Source organism: Mytilus edulis, chromosome 2, assembly GCF_963676685.1.
Source record: "Mytilus edulis chromosome 2, xbMytEdul2.2, whole genome shotgun sequence".
Taxonomy (NCBI): domain Eukaryota; kingdom Metazoa; phylum Mollusca; class Bivalvia; order Mytilida; family Mytilidae; genus Mytilus; species Mytilus edulis.
In genome coordinates this window covers 100,839,401-100,860,525 of record NC_092345.1, presented here as the reverse complement: position 1 = coordinate 100,860,525, position 21,125 = coordinate 100,839,401, and the positions used below count along the sequence as shown (strand labels likewise).

The following is a 21,125-nucleotide window of genomic DNA, read 5'->3' as shown; positions in this document are numbered from 1 at the left end:
CAGGAATTTTGAGTAAAAAAAAAAGGCAGGATGAGACACTTCCAAAAAAAAAAAGTCAGGATGACAATTTAGGTTAAAAAAAGTCAGGATAAACTAAAAAAAAAGGCAGGACCGAATAGAGTGAAAAATAAAAATGCAGGACAGAGATTACAACTAAAAAAAATGCAGGACAAAATTTTTCATCCTAGCCCCCCCCCCCCCCCCCCCCCCCTCCCCCCATAAAAATCAAATGGTAGCTCCCTTATTTTTTTTACATAAAGTGAGGGGTTTTGGACCAGTAAATTATTAGAAAAAAATTCTTGCCCAAAGCTTTGGTGTTATTATCATTAAAGGGGGGAATGTTTCAGCATATTCCCTGATTGCATGTGTATACCTCTATTTTGTCATATATACTTTGATGGAAATAATTATTTCATGGCATACTTTTTAGGAGAATCATAAATTATTATTCTTGAATACACATAAATTCTTTATTTTGATTCAGCTTTCAGTGATGAGTCAGTGATGCAGAAACATATTGTTTCTTAATAGATCTACATAAAAATATATTTTATAAAGATTATGGGTATTAAATGTACAATTTTGCTTTTATATATTCTATTCTAGAGTAATGTTTTTAGAGAATTTCTGTTAAGTTAAGACCCAATGTCAATTATATCTGTGAACTTATTAAATGTTTATTTCCATTCTTATTATGTTTATCTATGCAAGTAATTATTTATGTGAGGTCTATTAATGGTGAACACTGAAATGTAACAACTTCTAGACACTGGCATAGGATATCATACCCTTGACAATTTTGATTAAAAATTGAATTAATCAAAGTACTCTATCAGAAGGCTTTACCAAAAAAGTAATTTCTATGTGTTTGTAAGTAGCAATATTACAAAGTAATAAAAATTGAGAAAAAAATAATAAATAATAAAAACAAAATCAGGGCTTTATTTCATTTTCTATTGAGAGACTGATTAAAAAAGTAAAATCTATTCCTGAACAAATTGATGTCATAAAAATATTGCATTTTATATTGAACTTTGTTCTCTACAGTGGTTTTTCATTCTAACTATATATTTAGATTTGGCCTGATAGTGACACTGTCATGTGTTTTGTTGTGTGCTGTCTCATTTTAGAAAAGGGGTTATATTGTAAAATATAAATTCTGAAATGTAGTAGTTTGAACTTTCTGTTTTTTTAAATCATTTAGAACTTAATAGGGCTTAGGAGATATTATATAAATCTAAGCATAGAATATGGATACCCATACAGTCCTCTTGAGTCATCTCTGTTTAACATTTAGGATAAAGTAAATTTTATATTTTTCTAGAATAAAGTAAAACTGAAAATAGCTTTCTCACTAATTATATGTAATTTAGTGGGATAGTTATGTGTGTACTCAAATTGAACAAAAACAATCACAACATTCAACAGCTAGAGCCATGGGGTGTGAAAAATAATTATATAATGAATATGATTTTTTTTTATATAATTCATATAATATATAGTATAATATCAGGAACACTTATAATGACATACTGTTCTCAAATAATATGTACCATCAGAGACATATGATATATAATCATTTCTGGTAACATATAAATATATATATACTGAAATATGTGTAATAATGAAGAATTAAAAAAAAATTACCATGTTGACCTGATATATAAATCCTCAATCATCAAATGCAGGTGCATGCAGCTTAACAATTGTAAAAAAAGAATGCACTAGACTAAGAATTCATTAATAGAAATTAATTTACTAATAGGTAAACTGGATGCAGATTGAAAATCATCTATGGAACAATTATTGAATGACTGCTAGAACCTAGAAGATGAATAGGGAATTAACAAGCACAAACAATATTATATTATGAAGTGATATCATCTTCATTCATTTGAAATTACATCTGAAAGCTACAAAATAAGGGTCTGACTCTGTTCAAACTGTTTTCCTCTGTTATTTATCTATGATATATCTGATCTCAGAATTTTTACACTGGACATGTCATTCTTTCACTGATTCAGGACAAAACCTGACAAGTGTCACAATAATTTACACCTGGACTTCCCAAAAAATAATGCACTGCTAAAGGGATGTTATTGGGAGGTTTGTGTACATTTTATTACATGTTTAATGTGCTGAATTCATATCATTTGTGTGATTTATAAGAAAGTAAAACATATTTTGTTCATTTTTAGTATTTTTGTGTACTGGGGCATGAAAAAGGGAAATAAATTACACAAAAAATAACAGATTTTGTTCATTTCAAAGGACATGTTGACTGTCTTTTCATTAGTGGCAAGTCTGTCGTATTTCGGAGCTGTTTTAGTCCAGAGCAGAGCAGTTTCAACAATAAAAGAAGGGAGTCCCCGCAGGGCCTTACCAATTTGTGATGTGTACTGAAATTGTGCTCGTTTGTAAACAAGGAAGGGTAACGTCATGTGACTACCCGAGTTCTGTTCTCCATGCTCCAGTTTATCAATATAAACTTATCATATTTATTTTTCCTAAGTAAAACGGGTTTGTGTCAATTCGTCCGGAGTTGAATATTTGTCAATGACGGTCGATGTTAAATAATGGCGGTTCCGAAGACTGAAAATAAATGACTTGAATTTCTGATTCAACGATGAAATTATTTGACTTCTCATATCTTTTAAATACTTGTTAAATTTATCATATCATGCATACCGCTCGTGATACGTTTAGTTTCTTATAATTTAACAAATTCACGATTTCCTACCGGGTCGTCTTCCGCGGGGAATTATTTTTCTGCGCAGCGACATCTGTCGACGACGTTCTCTTAAATTATCTCCACTTGATTCTCGAATAATAAATCCGGGTTTTTAACGGACAAATCAGGGATTTGCTGTCTGGCTGTATACATTGCAATTTTTTATCATGTCCATAAAAGACAAAGTTTGAGACGTCTTCATGAATTACTAATTTTAAAATATAATCGAGACCGTCTATAGAGACAGTCCATCAAAAGCCGAAACACATCAGTCGAATGGAAAACAACTGTCATATTTTGACATGAAACATGTATTTCCTTATATCAAAAATAGTGCATTAAACCTGGTTTAGAAACAAGCTAAACCTCTCACTTGTATGTCGGCGCATATGACTTCAATCTTCAATGCAGAGTTCTAAATATTAAGACTGATACAGGAGACAAAAATGATAACAGATAAGAAAAATCTATATAAAAATAGCATTAGTCATTCAAAAAGAAGATGTGGTATGATTGCCAATGAGAAAATCGTCAACAAGAGACCAAAATGACACAGAAATTAACAACTATAGGTCACCGTACGACCTTCAACAATTAGCAAAGCCTATACGGCATAGTCAGCTATAAAAGGCCCCGAAATGACAAAGAAAAACAATTCAAACGAGAAAACTAACGGCCTAATTTATGTAAAATAAAAATGAACGAAAAACAAATATGTAACACTTAAACAAACGACAACCACTGAACTATAGGCTCCTGACTCGGGACAGGCACATACATACATAATTTGGCGGGGTTAAACATGTTAGTGGGATACCAACCCTCCCCCTAACCTGGGACAGCTGTTTTTATTAATCGAGAATATTCTTTCATTCGATGGTCATCCCCCTTACCTGGGACAGCTGTTTTTATTAATCGAGAATATTCTTTCATTCGATGTTGTTTGTTTTATATTTTGCGTTTTTTTTTATCTGTTATTTAAAATTAATAGGGAGTCAATCTCGTATGCAATATTTCATTGTTTCTCGCAAAATTGGGTGTTAATAGTAGATCTGGCCTCTTTAGTTTGAATTATTTATATTTTCATATATTCTGTGCGATTCAGAGCTTGGCAATTTGTAAAAGCACATGTCTATAATTGAAGAATCTTAAAACCTGTGTTGCCATGTAGAAGTATTTATTATTTTTGCCACATTAGAAGAGGGACAAAAAATACCAGAGGGACATTTAAACTCATAAATCGAATTTAACTGACAACACTATGGCAAAAAAGAAAATGACAAACAGAAAAATAAAGAATAAGTATCAAAACGAGCCTTACCAAAAACTGGGATGATCGCGGGTGCTTCAGAGGGTAAGCAGATTCTGCTCAACATATGGCATCCTTCATGTTGCTCGTTTTAGTTCAAACTCAGTAACAAGTGTAAGTGGAAGGTCACATTTGTGAAAGGGGGACGGAACTGCAGTTACGAAATAAGGTATATATCCGTTATTGTATGTGAAAAATATATTCCATAACGGTATTAACTCGTGATGGCGTCATTAACAAATGGAACTATCACTAGCATAAACTTTATCAGTTTGCAATCAACCTTTCTACAACACAAATACAGGTGTTCAGCTAATTTGAAGCGCATACTATAAGAACATAGTTCTCTTGCTTCTGTTTCGGGCTTACGTCTTTGTTCAATATACTGTTTACGTAACAGCTGCATTCCTGTCCTTATCGCTGTCCGTGTTACAGTCATGCTGATTTTTTTTCAAAACAAATTTTAATGTTTATACTAAAAGAGGAGCGAAAGATACCAGAGAGACAGTCAAACTCATAAATCGAAAATAAACTGACAACGCCATGGCAAAAAATGAAAAAGACAGACAAACAAAAGTACACAAGACACAACATAGAAAACTAAAGAATAATCAACACGAACCCCATTAAAAACTGGGGGTGATCTCAGGTGCTCCGGAAGGGTAAACAGATCCTGCTCCACATGTGACACCCGTCGTGTTGCTCATGTAATAATAAATCGGTATACTGTGAAAGTACTTTAATTCGTGGGTATCAATTTTCGTGGTTTGATCAGCATTTACATGTTCGTGGGTTTTTAAATTCGTGGATTTAAGTTTTCTTAATTTAAAAAAAAATGAAAAAATTGAAGCCATTAAATTTTATTTGTTTTATTTCGTTGGACACTTAAATTCGTGGATAAAGTCATCCACGAAAACCACGAAAATTGGTATCCCACGAATAAAAGTACTTTCACAGTAATATAAAAATGGTAAATAGTCTAATTCGGTTGGTCACATTCATGAAAGGGAAGAGGATTGTTGTTACGACGTAAGGCACATATCCGATATCATCTGTGAAGCGGTTATTCCATAACGGTCTAGCAAGTCGTGATGGCGCCCGTAAAATTTACGAATGGATGATTTCAACTTCACCATTTGGAACTCTTGGTTTAATAGTTTCCTTGTGAGCAGCAACCCTCTATCAAGAAAATCATGATAGGAAATACAAGCACGGGAATATCGTATCAATTGGGAGATATATTCCCTGTATGCTGGTGCTGCTGGAATATTGATACTTAGAAATGGAAAGTTCACAATTGGAAAGCTGAAATCATCTCTTTTGTCGTAAAGTTTTGTTTTCAACCTACCCTCATCGTCAATTTATGGATGAATTTCAAGATATGAGGCCGACTTAACTGTATCTGTTGTATTCTTTATCTGTAGTTCGATGGGATAGATGCGTTCAACATAGTCACCAAATTTTGAATTATTTAGTGAGAGAATATAGCGGAAAGTAAAGTTAAAGGATATTGCTAACTTCTTATCTTTCTTCCTAAGAAGTTCTTGTATGAAGTCAGCCTCATAATCATAAAGAAACAAGTCGGCAAGAAAAGGGACACAATTGATTCTCATTGAAATGTCGACATTCTGTTGAAAAACACGTCCTCAGAACGTAACAAATATGTTGTCAATCAAGAAATCAAGCATCTTGATAATGTAAGTTTCAGAAAATGTTTTGTTTGAATCAGAGTGATCCTTTACAAAGTAGGATTTATCCCGCCCTAAGACAAGATACTTGTATCTACGATGGCCATTCTTTTTATGAAACAAAGCAATACCAACTTGTTCAATTTGTCTTTTAGTTTGGAATGTGGAATACTTGCGTAAAGTGTAGAAAAGTCAAATGTTTTAATACTATTGCAAGATGAAAGAGATTTAGATTGTATGTACTCTAAAAGATATTTGGATTTTTTTAGTATTCACATCTGATACACGCCACCTCTAGAATAGGCAGTTTCACAATAACTTTGAAGCCCGGCTTTGATTGCTGATGAAATAGATGTTAATAATTTAGAAAGAGGTTTCATGGAGCACTTAAAAAGGATCCAGCAATATACCGTTGTTTGTAAGGACACTTATGTAGTTTAGGTATCCAATACAGTGATAGAAGATCCAGTTCTTCATCTTTGGTTGAAATTCCAAAGGAACACAGAACAGACCTATTATTATCCAGGATTGGGATTTCCTCTTTGGTAAGTGTCGTGAGGGTATATGTTGAGTTTCCAAGTGAATTGTCAATACCTAATTCGTTTATCAAGCAGTTAATGTAATGACTTTTACAAACAAAAAACGATGTTGTTTGGGGCTTTAACTGTGGGGACAACAACATATTTGTCATAGAGGTAGGATAAGTGTTTTGCAACATTTGGGTCTTTAAAGATTCACGTAGAATGAGCATTGATTGATAGATCCATTCAGTTTCTTAATTCTGATTTGTATCAACAACCTCACAGCATTAATTCATACGGAAAGAGTGTCTACGTCTTCCCTCTCGCGCTTTGCCTGGCATAATCATCGACTGATTCCATCAAAATTTTGAAGTTGTATTTCCCATTGATTGATTTAAGCTCACGATATTTCGGACCTTTCTATAACACATTTTGCAGGAAATTGTTATTGACAATGTTGAGGTCACCGGTAATAACGTGGCCAGCCGGATTATATGTGACTTGGGAACTAGCACACATGCAACCGGAGGTTGAGACTTGAAGTCGTCAATATTGAGATCCTGCAAAACCTGTTTGAAATTGAAAATTTTAGTTGCAATAGGTTAGGTATAGGTATAGGATATGATTGGTACAGACTGATCTTTGAAATAAGGAGGTATTTTCGACTGAACTAATTTATGATGAAGGATATTGCCTTAGTTGACGCCATCGAAATCTTTGTTGGCAAAGGAAAGATTAAGAAAAGATAAATTGCAAGTTAAAAATGGGACGTCATATGAATATATAAAACATGTTTGTTCTAGATACGAAACAAGCCTCGGTTTTCTGTCTGTTTCAAAGCACTTTCAATTTAATTTCATGTTCTCCTACACTGTACATTTAACGCGTACATACATATAAATAGTATACTTGCCTCTATTTGATATTCCAAATTTATAGTTGCATTTACTGGTTCACTCATTACAAAATACTCGTCTGTACCATACTTTGTAAACATATTTATTATGTAAGTAGAAGGTGCTTTTAAATTTCGAACGATATATGATGTTGCATTCATGTACACGTCATGTTCTTGGGAATGTCCATCCTCGTTAGTTACCATTAATTTCATTCCAAGTCTCTCATAGCAAGACTTCGACTCTTCCCATATCACTTCGAAACTGGTATCTGATAAGGCTTCAATTTGTAAATTTGAAACTCCATAATCTGAGGATATAAAGGAGTATTATGCAAACGAATTTGTAAGGCATCAAATGTTTATCCTGGTTACAGCTTTTAATCTTGATTTCTTTTTATATTATTTGAGTTTAAAAATTGGATTTCTGCAGCTTACTTTGAGTAATTTAACATTTTATATAGTTTTGTGTGTTATAGTTGTTTGTGTAATAGTTTTGTGTGTTCTTCTTTGACAATTGACTGTGATACCCTCCACGGTATTTAACAAAAATTATGCAGTAATACAAATAAATGAATAACAAAATCAACAAGCATTATTCTAAAGTAAGGCTTGTGATCTCTCTCATTGTCTGGAATCGTCTATTTTCAAATTTATAAAAACAGAATGAACACGAAAACTTCGATAAATATGAGTGTTATGTTTAGTTATGTCGAGATTTATATAAATTGGTTTATATGGTTTTTCGAAGGTACAAAAAACAGAAATTTGCAGCAATTTGTTTGTTTCCAAATCTAATAAGAAATCACTTTTGATTTGTATTTGTATTTTAAATTTTGAAAAATATGATTACTTACACACTTTTATACCACTAAAGCCAGTTGCGGTCCCAAGCTGTAATCAGAACATTATCATAAATGCAAAAAAAAAGTTAAAGCTATAAATACACTATTTGTTCATGATATACAGCATGTTGATGCATAGCTTGGAATTTGTAATAGACACGTATTCATCGATTACATCAGATATTCCTCTAGATTGGAATAAACAGAGATGCTAGATATACGCCTATGTGACAGAGACCTTACAAACTTAAAATCATTAAAACACAAGACAGGTATTTTTTTATTTATAATGTTTGCTGCAGTTTTGAAGTATACCTGACTTTTTTTTTATCATACGTGTCTGGAGTTTACGTTATATATCAGTTAATTAAACATTATGTGGCTCAGTAATCGACACATCGTTCCGTTAAACCTTTTTGTGATGGTAACCGTTCAATAATGCCATCCCGTTTGTCAAGCCCAAAATCGTCTTGATTAAAATTTTCACAATGACTATCCTTCCCTCCTAAATGCAGGAATTAGAATCCCGATTAGGGGAGAACAAAAACCTTAGATAACCTAAATTTGCAGATCGAACATGTTTGGGCAAAATTGAAACGTATTAAAAATTATGGTGTTAGTCCTGATTAACCACAGGTTATATGATGGTGAACATTCATCATTTATACTTTTTAGACGTCCTAGTAAGCATATATGTTCGGTCTAGGTGTCCTAGATTTCTAGAGCAATGAACACAGTGCAGGCGGTGTTGTCTTGATATCTCAATAGACTTTTACGGAGAGAATCGGTACTAACTTTATACCCTATCTAGTAGCAAGTAGGGAGATGAAATTACACTAAAATAGTTTGGGTCCCGAATTCAAAGTACAGTAATGATTTGGTCAAGCTGTTCGAAATTCATAAATAGATTAAAAAAAACAACAAATCCGGGTTACAAACTTAAACTGAGGGAATCCCATCAAATATAAGAGGATTAATACGACACATCAGAAACGAAACACAACATTAAAATGTAACACACACAGAAACAAACTATAATATAACAATGGCCATTTTCCTGACTTGGAACGGGACATTTTAAGAAACAATAGTGGGTTGAACCTGGTTTTGTGGCATGCCAAACCTCCCGATTTTATGGCAATGTTAAATAAAACATTGAAATGATAACATTACATGACAGGACGACAATATAAATAAATGGGAGAACATATAGGACAGAGAAACACACGAATAATAGCTAACAAAAGGTGCCAGGTTTAAAATTTAATACGCCAGACGTGCGTTTCGTCCACACAAGACCCACTTTCGACGCCCAGATATAAAAAGTCTTTAAGCCAAAAATTAGCATTTCGGACGCTATGAAAAGATTTCAAGGCCCCCGTAACATAAATTTGGGATGCAATTTGTTCCAAAAGTATTACAATACACTGTAAAAATCTTATAAAGGAACCTCTGGAGAGACAATTTTACTTTTTCATTTATGGTTAAAAAGAAATGCACTATTGTATTCTCGTGCCTAAGATGGCATGTTCGACAAGAATTATATATCCTGCAATGATTATGTTTTAATTTTCGACTCTTGCGTTTCTGGTGATCAGGTTTTCTGTTGATGTGCTGTCGCGTAAAAGGCGTAATCATGGGATGCCGATTTAGAATAAATGTTATCTTCTAACAGCACACATTTTTCTGGGAAAATAGCGCATCGTTTCCAATCTGTTTCATCATCCTATACTGCTGCGCATATTTTTTAGTGGCATAACAATCCGTTTCCGACATAGCATATGCTTTCTTTGTTGTCAACTAAAACTTGCCTATGTATGCCATTAGTTCACAGCAGATCACTGCACGAACACTTCCAGAGCTCTTTCAAATATTGGCATGTGTGCATTTATTTTGCTTGAATTAAAGCAACACTTAAATGGTATGGAAACGAGCTTCTCCAACACCACTTGTTAACATAGTGAGCTACATTCTATTTGCAGCAAATATCGAGTCTGACGTTCTTTTCTTTAATACTTGAACTGGTGTTTGATTTGTTACTTCATTGATCCCTCGTCAACTATTTGTTGCGTTTGTAAGGAGTGGTAGTGACGATGACCGGAAAAATACAATTCTTGCTGCTCAATTTGTGGCCTATACATCTCTACAGAAATCTGTCGATGGTATCGACGACAACATGGAGTAAGATTTATCGTTGGACACTACATATATTATCTTCGCTAGCCAAGGGTTACGATCCACTTCCCTCCTCTCCCCCTTGGAGATTGAGATAGAATTTCGGATACACAAGGTACTAATTTTCATTAGTTGCAGTCAAAACTTGCTGCATCCAATCAAAAAGCGCCTATAACATGATCACGTGTAAATATAGAAAGTGTATGTAAACAATTGCCACATTCTCATTGTGCAACAAGTCTTTACACCCCTAAACATACGAATATATTTAGTGACTTTGAATGTTTTTAATCAACTTATAGAAATTCCTTTGTATGTTTCTTAAACAAATGCATGAATGTCAACGTATATTTTCCTTTTCTGCTATACCAAGTGTGTAGAACCTAGACACTATCGTGTTTTAACTCCAAAGTGAGGAGTTCGAGTGCTACAATTGGTGAGGAGTTCGAGTGCTACAATTGGTGAAGAATAATGTTTCCGGAATGGGCGAGACTTTAATCTACCGATAGATTGCTCAACATTGTTATCACAAATGTTGGCTTAATCTGCCAAGGGTGCAGTGGAGAGGAGGGAAGTGGATCGCAACCCTTGGCTAGCGAAGATGTATATTAAGACGAGTTATATTTACAGAATGTACACAGCCATGTATCACCATCACTGCTGGTGACTCAATGGATAAATCTGTTGTACAGTTGTCACTGGTTCAGACGTACTTATAAATATAATTATTTCTGTGACTGTATCTTGTATAAATTTGTAGGATCCTTTACTATAGATAATTCAGCTGATCTGTAACAATATCATCTTCATGCATTATATAGCATGTACTGTATTACGACGCTAGATTAAAATTTAAGAGGAAAGGTAACACCCGGCAACCAACAGCTTTATTATAGTGAAGCAAAGGTGACCGAGTTGTCCAGCGAGTCGGATACAGTGCAGGCGATGTTGTGTCACGATATCTCAGTAGCATGAGTGCGAATCCCTGCAAGGGGAGAAAAAAACATTTTCGAAATCAAATTTACAGATCTAACATTGTTGGGTTGATGTTTAGACGAGGTGTATATGGAATATAAATACTGGCTTCTGAGAATGCAACTTATTTTTACTGAGGATAACCGTGAGAGACATTTCTACCCACGTGGCTAGCGTTTTTGACTGATAACTGAACGTATTTCGTATAATTACGCAGATATTATCGAGTGCAAAATAGCATAATTCCTTATCGCTTGTTATATATATATATATAGAATAAAAGACTTTTTGTTTTTGATACTGATTTTACTGATAACTGAACGTATTTCGTATAATTACGCGGATATTATCGAGTGTAGCTGCGAAAACGTAGCTCTATAGTCCTTTGAAATTTGTTTTGCCATCCGCAAATATAAAAAATCATCAAAAGGACCTTAAGAGCTACGTTTTCGCAGCTGTATCGAGTGCAAAATGTAATAAACGATATACATACACATCTTCCGTGTAGACAATATTACATTTTAATCAATGATAAAAAGACATGCTCATTGTCATCAGAGGATAAACTTACAATGTAAGTAGTCATACTGGACAACATAGCTAGGTTGTAAACAGAAATCTGAAGTGTATAAACTTCATCTTCAACTTCATCAATTAGAACATTAAGCCAGCAGTTATCAATATCTAGGACACAATCAATCATGAAACATTCCCCCTTAGAAATGCAGTAACAATCTCTAGGAAACTGATTGCAGTACGTCTGTGTCTAAAACATAAAGGGGAATATATTGCCAAATGTAGCAGTAACAATCTGTGTGGAGCTGATCACAGAGTTTCTGAGGATAAAACGTATAGAATATATGTTTGGAATAAAATTTTCAGCGTTTTGTTTTCAATTTATTTGAAATATTATTTAAATGAATTTGTGAGTTTAATATGATAATTATAAAACACTTAATATTTAAAAAGAATTTGAGAGTTCATTATGAATTTTATTAGAACATGTATTTACAATGAATTTGAGAGTAAACAGAGACAGGTAAATTGTTTTGGGTAGAATTAAGCTATTGTTCTCATTTGAATTATTTCACATTTCGGTATTTCATAGCCGACTAGTTGGTATTGGCTTTTCTCATTGTTGAAGGCAGTATGGTTGTCTTTAATTGCTTGTATCCGCTTCATTGGAACGTTGGTACATATAGTTGTCTCATTTAAAATCTCTATATTTGTATAATATCATAGCAATAATATTAACTCTAATAAAACGATTGGTACTTCTGTTAAATTCACCTGGGACAAGATCTCGAAGTCTTTCTGGTTCTTTACCTCCCCAGTTCTATTAACCACAAACTTGATAGAAACTTGACTGATTCCACTGTGTTCATCTTTGGTAGTGACAGTTACCCTTGTGTGCACAATAAAGTACTTAGTTATTCATTTATTTGCTTAACTTGATATGTAGATAATATCTATAATTATGTATTTTGTTGTTCTATTTGGTGGTCAGATCTTTGAGTCTGAACTGTTTTTGTTTTTAATCAATAAATGTCTGTAAGATGATGAGGCGTTTAATAGTCTCATTTATTTATTTAGTCTATGTTTTGTTTGATTGGTTTAGAGAGTTTTATAAATAGAAAGTTGAAATTCCTGGTACAATGCTTTATTGTGTTAAGTAGATTCAATTAAATAGTAACAGGAAAACAATAAAATTTAACCTTATACTTTCTGATCATCAACTTGTCTTTGCTTTCTGACAAATTGAACTTATTAACTTATTGTTTGTTTCACACGAACAACCATCGTAGATTACAATTTTTATGTTTTATGTATCTATGACAACAATCTACATTTATTTGCTATATAATATTCACTTGGTCCTAAATTAAAAATCCATATACGATTTTTTTATACTAGAATTTGAGAAGAACAAGAATATCTCCATAGTACACGTATTCACAGACAAGAAAACATAATGCTCATAAATTGGACATAAAAACACCTGCATTTTAGTAAATCGCTTCAAAGATAAATGTCAATTGTTTGAGAAAAAAATATCAATACAAGTGATTGAAAGTCTACTTTTAGCCGATTTATGATCATTGATAGTGATACCGTTTTGCAATATAATGTATCAAATGAATGGAATTGTTGCCATTGATACATAAAAACAGAGATTTTATTTTCACCATTCAATTATTGGTTATCAAATTTATGGAACAAGCTGCTGACGCGTATTCGTATGTATGTGACACGAACATTACGTTTAATTTGCTATAATAAAAAATAAGTGCTATAATAAAAAATAAGTGTTATAATAAAAAATGAGTGCTATAATAAAAAATAAGTGGTAAAAAAGTTATGTGTCATTTTATTTGGTTGCTAATAGCCGTATAGTCGTATGGTGCTTCCTTTTGGCACTTGAAAAAGAACATATTACCTAATTCAAGACAAATCATACTAGTGAAATTCTATAAAATTAAATATTCAAAATCCTTTACTATGGTAATAGCAAAATTAATTTTGTTGTTTATTGTACTTATCACCATGCGTACAATGTACACATTAAAAAAAAGACAAAAAATTTCGGTTCGATCTAAAATTTAAACTCTATTGTCTACCACTAGTTACAAAAGGATTGTTGTTAATGGGACATCCTCAGTAAATGCATTGCTTTGTAGTTTTTAGAGCACATGAATCAAATAATATTTTATGTAGGACATAAAGTTACAACTTGGTATAAATTAAATCTAAAATAGTCACCACTATATAAGAAATTGACTCCCTATTTTTACAAATTCTTAACCAAAGCTTGATATGATACTCACATGAAATTGGTATTTTTGTGCTTAATATAGCTTTACATTGCAGAATGTTCCAACTGCAAATGTAATTTTTTTACTACTTCGACTTGGAATGCTCGAGCACTTTTTGTAACATTTTAATGTGAACTGCTAATCCTCATAATATATATATATATATACCCTATATTTGTTACTTATCACTGAATGTGAACTTACATGAGCTACTCGACAGATGCCACATATGGAGCATGATCTGCTTATCTTTCCCGTGATCACCCATGTTCGGGTTTTACCTTTTCTGTGTTTTGTTTTATAGTGGTTTTTGTCATATCTTTGTTCTTTTCGGCCATGACGCTATCACTTTGTCTTCGACTAATAGTTTAAATAAACCTTTAATATCTTTATAAATGGATAAATTTCAAAATTTCAAACCAGTTGAATTATAACAACAAGGATAACATTGAAATTCATTGGAAATGGAAATCTCAAATTTGAATTGTGTAGTAAATTTCTTTTTCAAGATAGCCAACATATAATTTAGCGTACAAAATAGTTCATATGAACACTAAAATTGTTTTATGTAATTATGTTTATAGGTTATTTTGATTGTTAAACCAAGGAGGCTATACTAGACTGTATTTTCATTTAGAAACCGGATAAACGTCCGATTATTATTGTAAGGTTAACAACCAATTGTTGATCCAATGTTACACAACAAATGTTCAATCGCATGATCAATTCAGAAAATACGAATCAAGGCAAAGGAAACTTGAGAGAATCGGATGAACTAAAAACGAGAAGAGACCGGTGTCCTATAGTCATTCTTCTCCCATGCCAACTTTACCGAGGGAAAAAAAATGAATTGACCCAATCCCCACCCCTATCAGTGCTACATGTAGGGGAATTATTACATTGTTAAGATGTTTGCAATATTGCATTTGTTAAAAACCTAACACATAACAATAAACATACACACAATTTGAATGAACTGCGTTTGAAGAGAAATTGAATTATCAAAAAAGCAAATTTTTAACTTAAAATGTATTCAAAGGCCATGAATATTTAAATGCATAAGAAGCATAGTGTTAGTAATAGCGGTATTTTATATAGAAACAGTACCTGCTTGAAAACGGAAACTGCCCACCGTTGACATTCTTAGTAAACGTAGGAGTGTACACAAGAGGTGGACTGTGATCAAAATGTACAATTGTGGAATCGGTCTTATTATTCCCCATTACATCATGTGCACGAACCCAAACTTGGTATGAATCACCATCTCTAATATTAACACCATTGAGAATTATACTTTGGTTTTCTTGCAGTGGAAGGATGTTTTGCCAACCATTTGATGGTGTAAACGTATTAGGTGTACCGTGGTATATTTCATATCTAATAATAGAATTGATATTTAATATTTCATCTTTAGTTCTGCTACCTTCGTTATCATCAAGTTGAGGTTCAATTTCTTTATAGTCCACTCTCTTGACGTTATCACTAAGTCTTGGAGTATAGTCTTGGACTCTTGCCAAGAAATGACCATTTTCATGTACTTCGTTGATAAAATGATTTTCCCATTGTATCATCAAAGTAGTCGTCTGTAGATTGTTAGGTGTCGTCTGCCAGCTGTAGTCAGAATGATTTGATGCAGACAAAACAAACAACCGATTTTTTGATATGATAGATATTTCCGATGTCCTGTCGAATATTGCTATTCTTCGCACATATCTAGAATTGTTTGCTTTGTCAGCAACTTCAAGTATTGTTGAATAGACTCCTGGTTCTTTGGGTTCATATTCTGGGAATGTATTGTTGCTTGCTAGTATCTCAGTAATAAACTCTGGCACTGGGTTATAATCTGTCAAAATATCTGGTTCTCTAAGAACTAAATAGTCAAGACTAAATTCCATCCTCCAAACTTCAAATGCATACCGTTTCACTCCAGATAAATCTCCATCGTACCATCCAGACCATTTAGGCCTTATTAGTGTCTATAAAAACAAATTTTAATCTAAAACAAAATGAGATCTAGCAGAACAATTAAGGGTTCCATCATCTTATCAATTTCATAAATTAGTCAATGTTTCAGCAGATGTGTTGATTTCGTATTAAATGGTTGATAATAATATGTTGTAATGTAATATAGGTTTAAGAGTCTCGTCAATAGCATTAATGTGTTAGCTTTAACTAAATAGTCGTATACACAGATAATTGATTGACTGAACAAAAGAGGTGTGTTTATTAACATACTAGTATTAAGAATTGATATTATCTATATTTCGTCGTCAACTGGTCAGAAGTTTAGTCTGAAAGCAATGTGAATTGGAGGTCTCCGTTGTTATTTTGTGGTCCGGTTTAGAATTTTCCTCTGAGTTATTTCATTTTTAACATGTTGTAATGTACTATACTATTATCTATTTATGTATTTATCTGTCCTGAGTATTGTTGCATTTATTTGTACTCTTTTCCTGTCGCGTAATATTGTAATTTTAACAGTAATTATAATATCGCATATTATAAGCTGAAGGTTTGGCTAGCCATTAAACTAGATTCAACTCATCGTTTCTGAACTTATAATGTCCTAAACCAAATCAATAATAAGACAGTTGTTATAAAATATTCCGTTCCTATGTATAATGGCGTTAACTTTAGTTGCAGTTCAGTGTTTTTGTTGTACTGTTGGTTTTTTTTATAATTGGTATGTTTTATTCAGCTTTGGATTGTAGCCCGTCTTTATTTTCGCTTAATCCGTTTATGACTATTAGAAGAAACGGGATACTACCGTTTAGAAGCGAAAATTGCCAGAGAATTAATTCAACAATTGTGTGAGTGTGGGGGAAGATGAACAAGATTTTCAGTTAAATCTTTGCAGTAGACTCATTGAAAGTGCAATGATAAAAGCATACGTAATAACAAGCTTTATAATTAGCTTTTCCTTTTTTTCCTCTTTGACGAAATGATAAATTAAAAAAGAAACTAGGACTTCAAGTCGCACACTTTTGCACTCTGGCACTGGATTATAATCTGCAAGAATATCTGGTTCTCTAAAAGCTATATAGTCAAGACTATATTCCATCTTCCATACTTCAAATGCATACCGTTTAACTCCAGACAAATTGCCATCGGACCATCCCGACCATTTTGGCTTAATTAGTTTCTAATAAAGATAAAATTGAGAAAGGAAACGGTATTTGTGTCAAATAGACAACAACCCGAACAAAGGGGAAAAACAGTCCAAGGCCACACATGTGTTTTCATTGCAAAGAGAAAATTCCGCTCTTGATTGAGCTGATTTTGTAGAATTATAGCAAAGAGGTTATTGGTTTTGGTAATTCTCAGTTTCGCAAAGCTGTCTTATGACTACGGCATGTCTAAGGATGGTCTTACGACATACCTTAATCGTTATGGAATAACCGTTTCACAGATAATATCGGATATGTTTTTTATGTCGAAACTACAATCCCCTTCCCTTTTAATGAAAGGGACCTACCGAATTAGAATATCTAACAAGATTGTAATATTATGAGTAACAAGACATTAGCCACATGTGGAGCAGGATCTGCCTACCCTTCCGGGAGCACCTTAAATCACCTCTAGTTCTTTGGGGGGTTCGTGTTTCTCAGTATCTAGTTTTCCATGTTGTTTCTTGTGTACAATTATTTGTCTGTTTGACTTTTTCATTTCTAACCATGGCGTTGTTTATTTATTTTCGATTTAAGAGTTTGACTGTGTATCTGGTATCTTTTGCGCTTCTTTTAATCCTAAGTAGGTTTCACAAAGTGGTCCTAGCTTAGAACATCTCTTAACGTTGGTCATAAAGTTAGGACTTCACGAGAGGTGACTTATGATAAATTACACTGATTTTCTACATAAATTTTGCTAATTATCTAATTATTTAATAATATAATAAATTTTTCTTGTTCGTAACTAAACCTTGAAAGGTTTAACAATGATTAACTATACATGAACATTCGATATATTTTTAGCAAGAATGCACGATTGTATCCTTCAAAGGGGCACTAGCTTTTTTACCTTTCGTTTCATTTTCAATGTTGACGTTCTTTTTCTTTAAATAGCTTAACATATTCAATTCACGTGTTATCTATCTCAACCTATGGGGTCAAATTGAAGTTCACATAAATACGGATTCAATGAGGTCAAATTATTCACTTGCAAGTGAATAATTCATAATCAATGTTCTTTTAGCTTATTTTGACAAAATTGAACCATACTGGCTGCTGAAAACGAATTAATATTTCACTATTTGCATTTCATTAATGATTGAGCAAAGAAAAATAATTTATAAGACTTTTTATATATCTCTTAGCTAGTGCCCCTTTAACCTTTTTATAACCGATACATTGACAAATTTAACTCACTTGACAAAAAAATGACCATCACTTAATTGGTTTTTTTCCTTCTTAAATGCTATTTGAATATTTATAGAATAAGATAGGATAAGATTTATTTTATTAAAGTGTTACAAACCATTCCATTATATAATATATAGATATAACAAGTACGTCTGAACCAGTGACGACTCTACAACATATTATATCCATCGGATCACCAGCAGTGGTGGTGATACAAGGCTTACAGTACATTCTGTATTTATAATTCGTCTAAACATCAGCCCAACAATGATAGCTCTGTAAATTTTGCGAAAGTCGTCACAGGTTCAGACGTACTTATAATATAATTGTTATGTGTATATACATATACAAAGAGGTGAAATTTATCAAAGGAGCATTCACAACTTATTAAACGATAAGAAAATGACCACGCAATGTACAAAATCGAAAGAAAACGAAAGGAACCACTGAACACTACATAATAAATAATAGAAGCTGGTATTTGAGATTTTGACTTATCTTAGTCTATGTTGGGAGTTACGAAAATAAATAATATGCAAGTTCATTTTTCTGCACAAGAGGTGCTTAATTTGCAACATTTAATGTTTCTTTGTCAGAGTATAGTGTAAAGTTCTGATAATGAATTTCAACTCCTTTTTCTTTCTTTCATTTTTTAGATCACGAGAACCTTTGCACTGAGATTTGAGTAAGAAGTTAAGTCAATAAACAATATTCAGTGATATTATTGTATAGTTTTTATTTTAGCTGCTACCTATGTATATACAGATAGATGTGGTATGAGTGCCAATGAGACAACTATCCATCCAAGTCAAAATTTGTAAAGGTAAACAATTATAGGTCAAAGTACGGTCTTCAACACGGCGCCATGGCTCACACCGAATAGCAAACTATAAAGGATCCCAAAAATTAATAGTATAAACCCATTCAAACGGGAAAACCAACGGTCTAATCTATATAAAAACCGAGAAACAATTATAAACCACATCAACAAACGACAACTACTGAACATCAAATTCCTGACTTACGACGGGTGCAAACAATTGCAGCGGTTTTAAACGTTTTAAACGTTTTCACCCCTATCTAAAACAATATATTGGATTATAGAGTATAGATAAAAAAAAACCGACAGCATTCAAACGAGTAGGTTTTTTAGCAACAGTCGATTCAAAGGGCAACAACCCTCTTGAACTGTGGTCGCAAAACACCCAAAGTTTGAAGGACCATTGATGATCATTGTATCTCTATATTTACTGTGACGTAGTTGATGTGTATATTGACAAAGTCACGTACGCCCTAAGTTTATACCAATATAAATGTATGTCTGAAAAAAGGAGCATGATATGAAAAACGATCACAAAAATTACATCCCAGCTCCTTTGTTCTAACAGGGGTGATCTGAGCCGGATCACCCCTACCAGATCACCCCAGTTTGAGTTTCTTTGTTATGCATGCTTTCCTTTGTTCTGTAACATTTTGGCGGGAATGTAAAATCCACTATAAAACTTATAATTAATTATACGCCTATCTATTAAAATTCACGTAGAAAAAATCCAGTGTATATGCTGGGATTCGAACTCAAGACCTTTAGCATATCAAGCCACGACACATACCACTACACCAGGACGACTTGATACGAAATAATAGTAATTTGACATACTTAAAGGAAGCAAGATCTTTTTATAAGTGGGGCGAGTTGTCAAACCTTTATTCAGTGGGGTTTTAACCATTTTCGTTAATTAGTGAGTTTTCAGACTGATTGTTCAATTTGATTTTACACTTTTTCAAAGTGAGGCAAGTCGGTAAACAAGAGTGGGACGATATTTTTAAAAAGTGGCGATATAGTGTGGGCCGATTGGCAAGTGGGGCGAGTTGACATTGTTTGATATCTACTCATCGTGTTTGGGGTTCAAAATGGGTATACATCATATAGTAATATATAAAGTATATTGTTATGGTTGTGTGGCGTTCTAAACTAGATTTTATGAATTGTAAATGGTTTTTCGTCTAATCTAAAACAGCTGGGATGTAAAATAGTTATCCCAGTCGGACTTGGTGTGTCAGTGTTACATCACCCACTGGCCTCCGGCCATCGGGGTGATCTTACACTGACACACCGCGTCCTTATTGGATAACTATTAATGATTAAAGGAAAACTATACAAAGTAGCGATAATTATTCATTGGACATTATTTTATTATCAAACAGGAAAACTCGTTTGAAACAGACTGGAATGACCGAAATAGAAGTGTAGATTTTCGGAATTACATTACATAACTGACAGTAGATTATTCGATTTGGTAAGAATATTTGTAAAATTAAATTTGTTTCATTTTGACCTTTGAGGCCACATAAATTGATATCAATACCGATAAAAAAAAAATACGACTTTTTACTGAGGTAGAATTTTACAGAAAATTTCAACATGCCTTGGAAAGGCAGAACTATTAGATAATGTTGAAATATAACGATATATCTTCTCCTCGTCGAAATTGACATTTACAGACGAATTCAACATAAAAGCAATAAAGTATACCGCTGTTCAAAAGTCATAAATCGATGGAGAGATAGCAAATCAGGGTAACAACCTAATGCCAAGGGAAAGACATTAACTCTAAAAGGAAAACAAAGGAACAAGGTTTTGTGTCTAGCCAAATCTCGGGCTAAATGACAATGTTAACAATACCGCTAAAATGACATCTTTACATGATAAAATTACAATACAAATAAATGCAAGAACACTCAGGACAGAGAAATTCATGAAAAACATAATATAATAGTACATTTCGACATATTTACCTTTGAATAAAAACGATTA

The 21,125-nt window shown here is 33.0% G+C and overlaps 1 protein-coding gene across 1 annotated transcript; it reads right to left on the bottom strand.

Annotated features, from left to right (window-relative positions):
- Positions 1-7,105: 7,105 nt before the first annotated feature.
- On the bottom strand, positions 7,106-17,618 carry LOC139511127 (uncharacterized). Its single transcript, XM_071297700.1, has 6 exons — positions 17,529-17,618; positions 15,060-15,928; positions 12,430-12,544; positions 11,711-11,905; positions 8,002-8,038; positions 7,106-7,455 (listed from the first exon to the last, which is right to left on the bottom strand). Exons 1-6 carry the CDS (start codon positions 17,616-17,618, stop codon positions 7,106-7,108), a joined length of 1,656 nt encoding a protein of 551 aa, XP_071153801.1.
- Positions 17,619-21,125: the final 3,507 nt, after the last annotated feature.